The 16125-nt window shown below is 39.1% G+C and overlaps 1 protein-coding gene across 1 annotated transcript in view; it reads right to left on the reverse strand.

Moving 5' to 3' along the window:
• Positions 1-651: 651 nt before the first annotated feature.
• Positions 652-16125, reverse strand: part of zdhhc9 (zinc finger DHHC-type palmitoyltransferase 9) — a 34022-nt gene continuing 18548 nt past the window's right edge. Inside the window, exons 3-9 of the mRNA XM_037675218.1 lie at positions 15298-15456; positions 9073-9210; positions 7913-7961; positions 6952-7054; positions 1525-1628; positions 1254-1350; positions 652-951 (exon numbers count right to left, since the gene is read on the reverse strand). Coding sequence (XP_037531146.1) covers positions 739-951; positions 1254-1350; positions 1525-1628; positions 6952-7054; positions 7913-7961; positions 9073-9210; positions 15298-15456 — 863 coding nt within the window. The 3' untranslated portion in view covers positions 652-738. The remainder of the gene's footprint in view (positions 952-1253; positions 1351-1524; positions 1629-6951; positions 7055-7912; positions 7962-9072; positions 9211-15297; positions 15457-16125) is intronic.

Below are 16125 nucleotides of genomic sequence, written 5' to 3' on the forward strand. Positions count from 1 at the left end.
TTGCTTTTGTTAAAAAAAAATGGAAGGAGAGCTGTTAGTATTGAGGAGATTGATTTAAAAAAAGATGCACGTTAGTGACAACAGTATTGAACGCAGCAACATCAGAAGACAAGTTAGGTTTTGCATGGGAGGAGTCTGATCAGCAAAGGATTTAATCATCCTCCTTCTGCCTGAACATCTTGTGTACTTACAGAGGTTATACTTGTTTATACCCACTCTTTACAAAGCTGCTTGTCCAGCCTTCCTGTGGTTTGCATAGGGTATGTAATGTATGTACATCAATGTATTTACACACATCCAGAAATCCTACCCTTGAGCTCTGATTCTTCCAAATGGTTTATCTGAGCTGGCCGCTTACAATAAATTTCATTATACAACTTCAAATGAAGAACGAACGTACTGACGATCAGTGCAAAGTCTCCTGGCATCATTTCCTCTGTGTTTCTTCTCCTTGCAGTCAATGTTCAGGAGACTGGAAGCTGCTGACTTTCCATTTTAACACCACCACTCTTCCTCCTCCTCCTCCTGCAGGAGTTAAATGTCAGTCAAATAGCTGTGCAATGGCTGCTGGGAAGAGAAGGGAGGAGAGGCTGCAGTAGAGGCTCCTCTGTCACAGGAGATTTTGGGGGTAAACATCAGTGAGTCCCCTCACAGTAATCAGACTTTAATTATCAATGTTGTGGATCGAACAGGATGCTGGAAGAACGGCTCAGACCTGAAGCCGCCTGCCTTGTGCACCTAATGGGTCTTGGCAATGGATGTCTCTGCATCGGTCTCAGGTGAAGCCAAGGGTGGAAGCTTCTTCGACGGGAGATGCTCTTCTCTGGGGCTTTTCTCTTTGGGGGAGGGGCTCTTCTCTTTGGGGGAGGAGCTCTTCTCTGCTGAAAAAACAATGCTGGGTTTGACTTCGTCCGGCGTGTGCTCGTTAGGGATGAGTGGAGCTGTGGTTTTCTGAATAGCGAAGACAGATCAATTTATGACAAACTAAACTGAAGACGTACTCAAACAGCAACATAAATCAATGAATTAATAAAAACTAAGGGAGGTGAGTGGGGTATTTAGTTAGAGTAATACAAAAAAAACCCTCTCAACATATCTCTTCTATTTGTTATCATAGTGTGTACCATAGAGGGTTAAGAAAGTGTGAGCATGTTTTACCATTTAGCAGAATCCTAACTAGTTCATAAATATTTCTAACGAGTCAACAACATTTTTAAATCAGTTAGAAGAAAAAAACCGACTGTGGTACTCACCGTGGTTTGTGGAACTGGCTTGTTTAAACAGGAGGGAACTTCACCGTTTTCAAAAACAGACGAGTCCTCCTGCATGAGTCCTCGTCTGTCCAAGACGCTGGAGGGTGAGACGAGACAGTCAGTCACTAACTGAGTGCTGCTTAAAACGGACCAGAGCAAGGTAATCTAAAAGTTCAAGTTGTCATTGACATCAACACAGGACTCACATACAATAGAGACAAAAAGAAAAGTGATAACAAATAAAATGGAAGTCAAACATCTATGCAGATACCTCGGGTACGCCGGCCCACAGAGAACCTCACAGCAGTTTTTGATGATGTTCTTGTGGCTGTAAGGGTTCTGGATTCTGTTCTTTCCCGACCAGGACCCTTTAATCTGCACAAAATGAAATGTATCACAACCTTCATCAACATCCCAAAGCCTGCCAGCTCACTCTCATAAAGGTTCTTGTGCTTATACTTTATTTAAAAGCTCACTTCCATTTTTAGATTTCATTCCCACTGGATTGGGTTTGACCTACTAAAGTGTATCTCATCAGGATTTCAAGATTCCAGGTTTAATGGGAACAAGGAAAGCATCAAAAAATTAAAACCGTTTCAGTAATTCACTGACAATTCTCAGAATCCTGGCAAAAAAAATTTACTCTACAATGAATACATCTTATAGTATAAACAAGATTTTATTTGCATCCACTGTTATTTCATATATCTTTAAAATTATTTTATTCAACACAGCATCAAATGTAAATATTAAACATGTTTGTCACATAAGTTCAAATAAAATTAGTTTGAACTGTTCACAGATTATGTCGTTGGCATTTTCTGGATATTCTCACTGCAGAGCGAAGATGATTATTGAGCATTTGTGTCATCACTGATAGCAGTGAAGCAGCTTGGGCATGTGCACAGGAAGTAAGAGCCTCTAAAGTTACAGTACTTTAGGAACTGCAGAGAGAAATTCCTGCATAGTTGGGATTAAAAATAATATAATTTAATGTTCCAAATAATGAATAGCAAAAACATGTAAAGGCCTAGCATTTCTAGAGGAAATGTGTAACATTCACCAACTTTTACGCCCAAGTCATAATCATCTTGTGTTGAGAAATGACAAAGTAGTAGCTGTTTGGGTCAAACCTTGAAAATAAGATTAAGCACGATCTTATGTGATGTTGCAAAATGTTACGCTCAATGTACAGTATAAGTGCTATGTGTTTTCATCACTGTATTCTCCCATACATTGATGAAATTGGTTCTCTATATTTAACCCATTGCACCTGGGATGCACCCAGGTGGGGCATTGGGTAGCAATTGAGTGCCTGGGGAGCTATTGGGGATTGGATGTCTTGCTCAGAATCTGACTTGACTTGACTCAGAGACACCATGGCATGTGGGAATGGCTGGGAGTCAAACCGTGACTTTCTGGTCCCAAGTCGGCTGCCCTTCCTCTACCCCATATGTATGGGTTGTGAGTGACTCTCAGCTACTACCACATCAAATTTTAGCACATCTATAAAACTGGCATTTTAGGTTGGCTAATGTGGATCAGCTGTGCTGGCCATCTTGAATTGGATTGACTCCAGAAGTTAATCAGCTGTACAGCTACATCCAATAATTACTTACTGCGAATTTCATTAAAATTTATCCAGTGGTTCATGCTCTATTTTGGTTACAGACCGCTGCACATTACTGTTTTTTCTTTGCCCCCCCCCCCCCCCCTCAATTTTTATTTAAAGGAAAAAGGCATGATGTAACTAGAATAAATGTATGAACTCGTTAAAAAACTAAAACAAAGACTGAAATAATTTAAATACAAGTTTGATCTAAATTTAAGTTAGAGTAAACAGAACTATTTGATAATATGACTCATCCAACTCAGGATGAACTGACTGACCCTGCACCAGTGGGACCCAGGACCTGGTCCTTAAGGACAACAATCCTGCAGGTTTTAGATGTTAGGCACACCTGATTTGAATTTATTTATGATTGAGAGTTTTCTGCAGAACTTGAAGACTTGCAAGAGAGCAGGGAAACAACTAAAACAGGCAGGATGGAGGTCCTCGAGGACCAGGATTAGACACCACTGCCTTATTCGGTGTTCTGTATGTAGGTCCTGCTGCAGGTCTCTGAGCATCTGTAGGACCAAATGAGACAACCAGAACAACTACTGTAAAATGTTCAGAGTGCGTTCACATGTTTGTCCTAACTGCTCTGGTTTACAGCGGTCTCTCTGCCAGGGCAGGATTTCTGGCTGCGTTCCCAGCCCCTGCAGGTATCGATGCATCTATTTTTAGGTTGATCAGAGACGCTAAAACGGACGGGCTGACGGCCATCGTCTCGACAACACGTGAAGCAAAAATCACACTGTAGGTGCACGCTGCAGCAGGTTCACTACTGATTAAAAGATGAAAAAATTAGGCCAACCATTCCAACGGGAAAAAATAAATAAGGAAAGCATAAATTAATCATTTTAACAAAGTGAGTGCACTCAGTTTTTTCTTACAAAACCTCTTCCATCATCAGTACCAACGCTTCTCATCAGACAGCATCCCTCCATAGCTTCAACCACTGCCCGCACTCATCGTCTGCTTAACATCACCCTGAATGACTGTGTGTGTTCGTTTCTGGGTGTTGACTCTAAATAACATCTGCACAGCTGAAAGCAATCAATTTGATGTCCTCACTTTGAAGCTTCTAAAAGCAGCCGGCATGGTGAGAGACAGAAACCGTGGAGTCTGCTCTGAACTCAGATCCGTCATTGCTTTTAATAAGAATAGCAGCTATTTATACGTATTTTTAGATGATTAGATAACACCGCCGAGCTGTCCAAGTGCTGCTTTTAGCTTTGAGCAGATTTAGTAGACGTTACAGCAAAAGGCTCAGACTTTAAGCACAACTAAACTGTGCCTGACAGCGATAAATAAATAAATTACTCAAGGACATGCAGGCATTAAACCATAAAAAGGACAAAGACTGAATACGAGTGGAACAAACTCTTATTTTAAAACTAGTCTTTTTTCTAAAGATAAATAATTTGTTAATTTTTTTACCTCATATTCTCTTTTAGTTAACAATATAACAGCCTTGTTCAACAAGCTTACAGTTTACCAGCCCTCTGTCCTTCAGTGATGATTACGGTGGTGCTGTTGTCATGGAAACAGCTCTGTTGTCATAGAAAATGCAACGATTACTCCTTGATGATGTATGTTTGTCTTTCCAACCACAAGAAGTCAGCTTTCCTGATCGCTCACATTGAAAATACTGTACAGTCTATTTTCTAACGTTTTTGTCCCTCAATCAAATGAAACTTGTGCTTTCAGCTTCAATGCATCTTAGTTTACTTTTAAATATGCATATAAGGGTTCTTTTGATCATCTTTATTTCAAGAGTTTAACAGTATTGTTAAATGTTGCTCTGATATCTGATCTGTGCTATCTCATTAGGACGAGGATGTAGCTGAACTTTTGAATTCAGCTTGTTGTAAAAACACCAACAGAAATAATGATTTAAGCTCTTCTAGCATTTAACGTTGCCTAAACAAAACTGTAACATCAATGGCAAAACCATGAGAATTAAGGGTGCTGAGGGTGCTGCAGAACCCCCCGAATGATGCAGAAACAGATGTGTGGCCATATGTCTAGTTAATTAATTAATGGGGGGATAATAACATTTTATTAGCGATGAACATGCATAAATTCTAATAATATTTTGATAATACATTTTTTGTACATGTGGTTTATAAATCAACACTAGTGTACTTTGTAGATTTGAATGTAAAAATTTTGCAAATACAAACAAAAAATGGGCATAGCATTAGGCTATGTTCAAAGATGTTGTCTGTTAAAAATAAACAACAGACTGTTTTATTTAATGTTCATATTTACATAAGGCTGCATTTCACTGCATATTTTTGGTATTGTGATATTTATGATTTGGTTGTTTCCCCACTCCAAATAAATGAATAAAAATAAAACACGTTCCTACAACTAAAAAACATTCAAAGATTCCAACTTGATGCAGAAAAAAGTAGTTTGAATCAACTAATAACCTAAAAAATATATATGAATTTTTTGCATTTATATATTACCAAAAAAAAAAAAAAGAAACTTGGGCTGGGGGGGAACAATGTCCACCTCTATAAATGTGCTGTCTCCCCACCTCAAAGAAAAAGGAAAAGATTTCTATCAAAAGGAGAACAAAAAAAAAAAAAAAAAAAAGAAAAAAAAAAAAAAAAGAAGGAGAATAAAAAGACTTTATATGAAAACAGCAGAATAAAACTCCACACACTCCCCTGTGTGGGGTTCAGATATCCGCATGTCCAAACAAGGGCTCTACAAACAGAACCCAGGCACCCAGAGGACCTCGTGTCTTCATGGCTTCATCCAGGCAGACGGTGAAATATTGTTTATTTGTAAGTGACTTGTGTGTCTCCTTTAGAAACATTGCCAGCACAGCAGAAAACATTAATCTGACAGGTTAGAGTCAAACGGGAGCTCTGTTGGTGTAGAGTCAAAGTGAAACCACTTCTGCTGTTTTCTATCCACACAATAAGAAACATCATCAACACTGAAATACAAGAAACTCTCAAACCATGTAGGGTGGCTTGTTTTAGGGTGTCAAACTCTCTTACAAAATGGGGTCAAAATTAAATACATGGTCCAAGGTACGGGTCAGTTTCCGTCAATACATTAACTCAAGTCAGCCAGACATCTTTTCTTGGTTGCAGGTTCATCAACAGGAGTTTAATTGGTCCCATTTGATATTCTCTGTTACTCTTCCACACCAAAATCAAAGGCCAACCTTTTTTCTGGCTTCAAAGTTAGCCAAACTATCATGCAAAATCTGCATTAAATGAAGCATGCACAGTTTTTTAAGCAAAATGAGAAGCAATCTAAACATTTTACATTGAAAATATCATATTGGGGGAACAGATACGATGTTAGCAAGGGCCAGATTTGGCCCGCGGGCCTTCAGTTTGACACGTGCAAGATGACAAAAGTTGGCTTTGGAAGAGCACCCACGTAAAGATGATGCATGTGACACAGAGAAGTTGTGAGATCATTTTGTAATCACTAAGTACTAAATGTAAATGAAAGAGATAATTTATTACAGCAGAAGAAACTGGACACTTCCTAATGAGACTGAACTGCTGGTATTCACTCATCCAGCTTAATTTCCCTTCGTAACATACACAATTTACACATATTTTTTTCTTTTTTGTTGTTGAAGTTGTTGATTTAATGGGTAGTTTTGTAACTGTAATTGTATTATATTTATCGCACCTTGTAATTTACATTATTTTGTCTCTTAGACCAGCTTTATTCACCTCAGAAAGGAATAATTACCCTTGTGTTGCTGACACTAATCTGAGGTACTACAAATAAGATATTTTAATTATCATGAATTATGTAACCTCCTGTATTTGAACGTGCATGTGTTTGTTTCTCTGTCATGTTAGCAAAATATCATGAACCACTGAACAAATTTATTTATTCTCCCATAAAGTAAAAATTTAATTTAACCTCATTCAAGGCTGCAACAGCCTGCTGACCCAAATAAACACAATAAATATTCAAACGCCATCAAATTTAAAGATATGGAGCTAAAATGTGGTTTGGTAGTAGCTGAGAGTCATCCCCAACATATCAATATATAAGGGGCATTGAAAATATTGAGGAAAAGAAAGGTTTTAATGCACTCACGTCCTCGTTGGTGGTCTGGTTCAGGGAGATCAGGTAGGTGTGGAAGCCAGTCAGTCCCACCACCGACCACAGGGTGAAGAAACACACCAGAACTTCCAGCACCGTGAGTCCGAGTTAAGAAAACAGCAACACGTGTTCGCTACCTGACTGACACGCTGATCAAACAGTGAACAGAAGGTGAGACGACAGACGATTATACAACACCATTAAAACCAGCGTCAGTGGGAAAATAAAAGAGTAACCGAACGGGGATATTTGAGCTTTTACAACTTGTACACTTTTAGAAATAATTGATTTAAATTAATGCCATAAAATGTCATATTGCTGAAAAGTAGTTCCTGTTTTGTACGCCTAGCAGATCGCGAAAAGAACATTAGCAGAATTACATTTAATTAAATGAAACAGAAAAACATCTAAACTTGGATTATTTGCTCTGTGAGCTGACTGACACCAACACCATCGTTCTGGTTGTATTGTCTTGTTTTTTTTTTTTTTCATCTTTTCATTTGGTTTTTAGTCAAATGATGGCAAACCTTCTTCCAACTCAAAACAAGAGAAATGAGTGGAGCCACTAAAAATAGAAACGATGTGTTTACTTAAAGCAGTAACTATAGGAACAGGAAATCAGCACTTGATTCAACAACTTTCTCCAACTTAGCAATGCCAAAACAGAAACCCTACATGTTGGCACCAAATCTACCCAATCCTTAGTTTAAAAGATTTAAACTAATCATATGAGAGCTGTCAATTTTATTTAAAAAAATACCATCTTATAATACTCTAAAACGATATTTAATTAATTAATACGCTCAGGCTGAAGCCACTTCAGCGCAAATTAAGTGTTCTTAGCAACATGTTATTTAAACAGTCTTAAGTAAATCTGAACAGTTTCAGGTCAGGATGGAGACATTTGATCTTCAATGTTCATGATGTTCATCAGATGAGACATTTAAAAGGATATGTTCCAGGTGTTTCCTTCAAGGTGTTCAAAAAGCCTTGATCTACTGAGCCTGCGCAAAAACAAAAAAAAATCCACAAAAAAATACATAAATATAAACTTGAGAAATTGCATCTCTTGCAAAAATGCAGTGTGAATGCTTATTGCTGAATGATTTCTGTTGAAAGCGGCTAAAAAGGCTGAAACCAGCTGAAAAGGTTTTATAGCTACACTGTTAGAGTGAGTTGAGCTGGAACAGCCGACAATTACTGAAAGCAGGAAAATAAAAGCGGCGGACAGTAGTAAAATAGCAGAAATGTAGAAAAAACATACTGAATAGAGCAGAAATGTAGCTGAATAAGCTAAAATAGGCAGAGAGAGGCTGAATAGATTAAAAAGAAAAATTTTAATTAGCAAAATTGTAACTTAAATGAACAGAGAAAAGCTAAAAATAAGCTGAAATTAACAGGAAGAGTATAAAAAGTTGAAATTATTTAAAGAATCACAAAAATTTAGAATATAATGCAGAAAAAATGTGAATTTAGCAGAAACAAGCTGTATGGAGCTTCAAATGCTGAAGAAACTGAATGGAGCTGAAGTGAAATCAGCAGCAATAACAAAAAGGCTGAAAGGAGCTGAACAAAAAGCCGAAATGAGCAGTAAAAGGTTTTAAACAGTACAAATGGTTTAAGTGAAGAGAGTTCCATTCATTTTCAATGAGAAATACATGGCCCAAAAAGCTAAATATTTCAATAATTAAAATTGCACAAATACCAAAACTCATATCAGGAATGTCCTGAATGAGCCGAATGTTTTAATGTCTGAATTGTTGAAATAGTTGAAAAATTGCAGGAAGATACGTGCCAAAAACATAGAGCAGAAAAACGCACCTCAATAGTGAGAATGCTTTAGAAACATATTATTATTACACTTTATTTACATTCAAGCTTCTAAAAAGGCACAATCTTTATACTACATTCATAAATGGTCCTTCCAGTCTTTTTATTTTTATATTTTTACTCAAACTCAGGAAGCGGAAGGTGATGATGACACAGTTTTGTTTCAAAGCTGTTGTTTGCGGCGCATCAGGTTTACGTACTGAGCTTGTGTCACAGCTCGTCTTTCCAGAGTTGCAGCATTTTTGCCACTGTGCATGTGTAACCTTGACAAAAAAGGATACTCACGCATGACCACGTGGACGATGTCGAAGGTGAAGATGTAAATGGTGAGCAGGGAAAGGGTCAGGGTGAACAGGTAGAAGTATCTGTAGTTCCTCTTGCCCACACAGTTGCCCACCCATGGACAGTGGTGATCGAAACGGTCTGAAAACGAGCAAAAGATGCAAATAGGTGAAATTTTATGAATCAAATGTGGTAAAAATAAGCATCTTTGTACATCAGTGTCAGTAATCCAGCAGTCTAAATATAGTGAACTTTTTTTCTTTGTTTCTCTTCCTCTATGACTTGGAGTGAAGCCAGATGGGAGGAGGGCAGGATCAAATGAACAACAGAGGTAACACTTTTCTCTGCAGCAGCTCCCCGGATCACGTTTCACAAAAATATATGTTAAAGCAAAAACACAAGAAGCTTGAACAAAATGAATCATTTGCTTCTTTGTAGTACGACACACAGGAATTTAAACATGCTGTTGGTTTTAAGAGTTGGATTTTCAGCTTTTATTGATGGAGCTGGAGTGAAATTTGACACATGCAGCCGAATATTTTGGTGAAACCTCAATAATCTCAATATGGTACCACCTTTAATGAACTGCGCCTAAAGCAAATAATGCTGTTTCTGGGTTTGCCTCTGCATTTCCACAAGTTGAAGTCACAAAATTGCAAGGAAATACACACACTTTCACTTTGAATCACATTGAGTTGACATGTTTGTCACGTTTTTGTCCCCTCTTGCCATAGTTTCTGTCCCCCTGCTCTGTTTTTCCTTCAGCTTCATGCCTCAGATCAAGCCTGCTCCTGTCACCCTGCACCATGCCCACTCTGCCTTGTCACCTCAATCAGCGCTCACTTGTTGCACCTGTTCTCCTGCCTTCTTAAGATCCATGCTCACTCTCTACCAGTGCCAGATTATCAAACCTTTCACAGTGTCCAGTGTTCATGCCACACCCTTGTTTGTCTGCCTGGTTCTGACCTCACGCCTGTTCCTTAGATTCCTCGCCTTACCTGTCCCTGATCTTGTTTGGATATCTCTCTCTGAGCACAGTACTAACTCTGCTCTCCATTACATCGACTACGCCTATTGGATCTCGTTCTGGATTAAGTTAAGGATTTCTGACCACCTGTGTATGACCCCTACTTGTTCTACTGGACCTCACTTCTGGATCTGCCCCAAGTCTCTTGCTACACAACCCTCTTGCTCAGCTGCATTTCACTCACTGCTGGTGATGTCATTGGATCATCCTGTCAGGATTCCTTTCTCTGCCTGACTGTGAAGGTTAGTGACTGCCTGGATTTCCCTGAGAACCCTTCACAGTCAAACCTATGAGTCTTAACATCTGTCTCTACAGATTTGAGCCATCCACAAACCCAGACCCCCACCAGCAGCTCTGCTTTAATAAACTTTTTAAACCATTCCTGTTGTTCGGTGCCGTTACTGAATCCAAAACCAGAATCTTGTCACTGCATCTGTTGCTCAGTTGTTGAGTGTTGCACAAACTGCAGGTGAAATTTGAGCCAAATTTGCCGGCAGTTTCATCTGTGGCGGCTGTGGCTGAGTGGTTAGAACAGTCGTCCTCCAATGCAAGAGTTGGGGGTTCAATTCCACCAGCAGTCACATGCCGAAATGTCCTTGGGAAAGACACTGAACCCCTCATTGCCTCCGATGTGTGTCCCATCAGTGTATGAATGTGATCTAAAGCACTGATTAATCGTTGTAAAGATCTAGTAGACTCCTGTATGAGTAAATGAGGGCACAGATTGAAGTGTAAAGCGCTTTGAGTATCTCAAAGATAGAAAGGCGCTAAATAAGTACAGTCCATTGACCATCTCTATTACACTATAGTTGCAGGTCATTGGTGCATAAATATAAATTGATATGAATAAAGGTTGAATGAAAAAGGTCAGTTTTAGCCACTTTTATGGGACAAATTTGTTCTCCTGTTTGGAGATAAAGGCTACCTTGAGCAAAGTGCAATAAATATAACTTTTCATTTGTACACTCAATCAGCTAAACCTGACACTTTCAGCAGTCCTGTATTAAGTTTATAACTAGTGAAAATTTCATGGACACGTTTCAAGGACAGTTTGTGGCTGAACTGAGGTCAAAATACGCGCTATAAATTGTCTTGTCATTGGTGTGATATGTTTGTTTTTTAACTATTGCTCCATATCTGTGGTCGGGACGGAGGCAACAGGTCCAGGAGAGAAACCCATACCTCACTCTCCCCAGTGACACTCTCCAGCTCTGCCTGGGGAATCCCAAGGTGTTCCCAGGCCAGAGAGGACATATGATCTCTCCAGCGAGTTATGGGTCTCCTGGGGCCTCTTCTCAATAGTTCAGGCCCAGAAAACCTCCAAAGAGAGGCATCCAGGAGGCATCCTAATCAGACGCCCAAACCACCTCAACTGACTCCTTTCATTGAGAAGAAGCACTGGCTCTTCTCCGAGCTCCCCCCGGATGAGGCAGCGCTTCACCCCATCTCTAAGGCTGGGCCGGCCAACCTATGAAAGAGGCTCAATTTCTCACTGAGCTGACCTTTGATGACATTCTGACAACAAAACTGCAATTTTCTTTACATTTGTGCTGTCCGCTCAGACACAAAAACAAAATGGAAGAAGAACACAGTGGTGCAATAATTATCTAGACAATCATGTGGTGTCCCTAATGTCCAGGTGTTTTTGTTGTTATTATCTCCAGCCAGTAACATTTTAGTTTCACAACTCAAGACCTCACAGAAGTCGTCACGCCAAATTCTGAAGGGTTTGAGATGGATTCCAGACACCTGCGACAAACCCTCGCAAACGTTTTAAGACATTTTGGAAAGTTCCTCACAAATGTTCACAGTTTGCTGCCAACAGTCGCAGCCCGGTGTGATGCTGCTTTATGTAAGCACAGTTCACACACAGAAATGTGTCTGTAGAACCCTTTAACTTTTACAAGGTTCTGCCAAAAGCTTTACTCTGAGAGGATTTGTGTGTGTTTTGTGATCCTTGTGTCATCTGTCCTGCCCTCCTCAAGTGTTTCTCCCTCATGTGATCATCTCCTCCTCCTCCACCTGTTGTCCTTCCCCAGGTGTTTGTGTTTATCCCCTCATTAGTGTGCCTATATATTCTGTGTTTCCTTATTGTTCCCCTGTCTATGGATTGTCCTGTATGGGGTCGTGTTCTGTCCTCCCTCCGTGTTTCCTTGTTTAGAGAGGAACAAGCAATTTTTTTTTATTAATACTCTACGCTCCCAGATTTCTGTCTGCACCTTGGGTCCAACTAAACCAACAGTCATGATATACACGAATACTTGCACAAATCCTCTTGCAGCACCTCTGTTATTCTGTAAATGTGCCTTCTATATAAGCCTCACTTTTTATTTATTGAGCTCAGTGTCAGGGTTCAGTTTATTGGTTTTAGCTTTATTCTCAGTGACAGCATGAAAGAGCACAGAGAGTTTAATGTGCAGATAATTATTGACATTAGCAGCTAATTTACTAAATTACCATCAATAATAATAGTTTTAGCTTAACTCTTCAGTGATGTTTGTTTTACTACGAACCACCTTTAACCAAATTTAACTAAAATCAACAGCTGAGAATTAACTCAGCTGTTTTAAGCCTAATCTTCTGAGTAAAACAACAAGAAGGAGAACTTGGGGCAGATTTTACCCTCAGAGCAGCAGAACCACCGCCCTAAGTGTTGAGTGGGTCCATAAAAGTAAATTAGAAAGAGCTTTGTAAAACTTTAAAATTGGAAATAAGACAATAAATGTTGCGATTATCTTTGCTGTATTTATTTTCTTCTTCGCTGGCAGACATCTGTGATGCCAGATTGTGTGACAGAAAGCTGCTGAGACACAGAAGGGCTTCAAGCAAAATCTCTTTTTTTCCATTTATTGCTTTATAATGTGCCAAATTTGTGTCTGAATATGTGGAAAATGTGCAGTTTGTGTGTTTACTTTTTCCATTTTAGAAAAGGCTAAAGACCGACTGTTTTCCAGAATGATGGACCAGTTGATTAATTTATAATTTACTCCTCTCACGGCTGAATTACACATCCACTAACTACAACTTGTTTTACATCTATAAACGACAAGTTTCACGTTATGGTATCCTAGATCAAGGGTGAGCAACTTTTTTTTTCCCAGCGAGTCAAATTGAGATATTTAAGCAATCAGAGGGCCACATAGATAATTGAAAAAGATAATCTAGAAATCTTTTTCCAGGGTTTTTCTTGTTGTAACATGTTTCATTAAAAATCTGTCTCCCCATTACTCTTCAATAATAATATAAGCCTTGAATTGGCCAACTAACTAACTATATCAAACTCTCCTGGATGGTATGTTCCTGAGGACATCTGTGGACCTGTGTCAGAGCTGAGCCGGCTGATAGACACTGCACCATCTCTTATCAGGACTATGGAACTATCTGGAAGTGTCCACGGACAAACTCATCGTCTTCGTTGGCCTCCTCATGCATAACTATATTATGATGTCATCAGTATGCTGTTTCTGTGCTGAGGTCTTTCTTTTTACAACTTTCACACTGTGTCCCATCTAGAACACAGAACAAGATGATTTTTTTATACCTCCCTTCCCCTCCCCTCATGTTTCTCTTTTTCTTATCTAAACAAAAAGGCAGCGCCTCCCAAAGGCCGCAGCCTCAGACACCTCCGTCTCCCCATGTCTGTTTGTTTATGTTTTCTCGGGCAGGCAGTACTGAAATGTAATTTTGTTGTGCTTTGGTGTAATGACAATAAAGTTGATTCTGATTCTGATAAGGCATACTCTCTGTAAACAGGCTCTTGCCATTTGTTAGCTTAAAGATACAAACAAATGTTATATGTTTGCTTTTTGAAGTCTTTAAGTTTCAGTCTAGTTCTGGAAACACAACTTTATAAAATATATATTTTAATATATTTTAATCCACATGTTGTTGATGTATTTGTTTAGTATGCTTAATTTAGCAGTTTTATTGATAAAATGCAAGTGATCAACTTGTTTAAAAGTTGTTTTCTTTTCAATTAAGGATTTTTGTGGCCAAATAGAAAGTATCCAAGGGCCACTTTTGGCCCTCGGACCAGCTATTGCTCACATTTGTCCTAGATGCTTTTGCTGGTTTTACAGAGCCTAAAAAGTTGTTTTGTTAAATGTAGACAGATGTCATCTACCAGAGTAAAATAATAACAAAGAAATGACCCAAATAACAAATCAAAATGAAGAATTGAGTTTGTGCTGAGAGATATGCAGATTTTGTGTTTAGACCACATAACCATTTTACAACTAGAAACAGAACCTTAAATGTATGCCAGTCCTCACCGAAGGTTTAGGAGTAATAAGCAAGTTAGCAACAGCTAACTCAACAGCAAGCATTCTGCTCAAATTCGAACAAAGTGCCGCCCCACAGAGCAGCATGCAGGACTGCTGACTGTTAAAACGTCTTTCTGGAGTCACACAGATTTTCAAACTGCACTCAGAGTGCAGCAGGACGATAATCCTCCACGTTGTTCAGTCGATATTAAAGCTGCAAGCTCTGCACTCGCTTAATAATTAAACTGATTTTCCATTTCTTCTATGAGCGGTGATTCAGCAGCCTGAACATTTACCTGCACTTTGACCGCAAGAAGTCATTTCAGATGAGATGCGTCCATAAAAATCAGTTAACCTGCAGCCTGTAATGTGGCAGGGACGGTTCATGATTAAAGGCAAACTGAAGCGGTAGTAAAAATGTGGCTGAGGCATGCAGCTGTGTGACGCCAGGTCTGTGTGTGTGTGTCCACAGCAGGTGGACACAGTCGAACCAGTGTTCACAATGACTGAGCATCTATTCTCCAACTGAGGCTCGCTCATATCACTCGTGACTCTGCAGCTTCCTTCAGAGACACATTCCTGAATTATCAGCAGCTGAAGCCCTGTTCTTCTGCAGTGTGGAGAGATGATGCAGCAACACACACCCACACACAACCTAACACATGCATAGTTACTATTCAACCTCTCTTCAAAATTTAAAGCATAATAAATCCTTCCATGTGAGATTTTATTTCATTTTCTGAAATTTTTGCTCACTGTCTGCTTAGTTGAACATTCATGCATAAAGCCTCTGAAATCATTAAATCACTGTGACAACTAAATTAAATGAGATCATTAAAACTGAAGTTACTTCCTCAAACCTCCTTATTTCTGCATAATTAAATACCCTCGTCTCTCTGCTCCATACAAGGTTTTATTTGATCAGAAGAGGTTTCGTACCGACGCAGTTGTCACAGATGCTGCAGTGAGACGCCCGCGGCGGCCTGAAGATCTTGCAGGTGTAGCAGTACTTGAGCTTCACGATCTGGTTGTTGATTTGGACGTTCCGGATTCGAGGCGGGGGTCGCTGACCAGCTGGGACGTTTCCGTTAGCAGCCTCTGTGGCAAGAAAAGACAAAAAAAATGTGGTCATCAAAAATCATCAAAAGGCAGGTGATCAGGACAAGAAAAGATGAATAAATATCAGTAACAAGTTTGATACAATGTAATATTTCCTTAAAGCAATGCATATCCTCTGCCACCTTTCATGCCAGAGTTACAGACTAAGATCTTTTGTTGAGAAATAGCAGTTAATAGCAGTTTTGATTAAATCTCGAAAATATCATTATGCATAAATTTACACCATACGACCTGTTAGCGCTCATATTATGTGTTGGGGATGACTCTCAGCTACTACCTCATCAAATTTTACCTAAATATATGTAAAATTGACGAGTTACAGACATTTGGGTGGTTATGGTAGGTTATCTGTGGCAGCCATCTTGTGTGTCCAATTTTCAGTTTCAGATGTGCATCCAGTGATTACTTTCTGAGAGTTACATTAAAATCCATCCTGTGGTTCATGACTAGGCTGAAATCACTGACTGACATCAGTAGGCTGTATCATGTATGAATACAGTATCTATGTATATGACCTCACCATCATAATTCAATTTCAATGTCATCACCTGTTCAATAACCTGTCACACAACCCGTGTAGTATACATTAATTATGTGATTGATATATATATATATATATATATATATATATATATATATATATATATA

This window comes from Nematolebias whitei, chromosome 4 (genome assembly GCF_014905685.2).
Source record: "Nematolebias whitei isolate Nwh7 chromosome 4, NemWhi1, whole genome shotgun sequence".
NCBI lineage: Eukaryota > Metazoa > Chordata > Actinopteri > Cyprinodontiformes > Rivulidae > Nematolebias > Nematolebias whitei.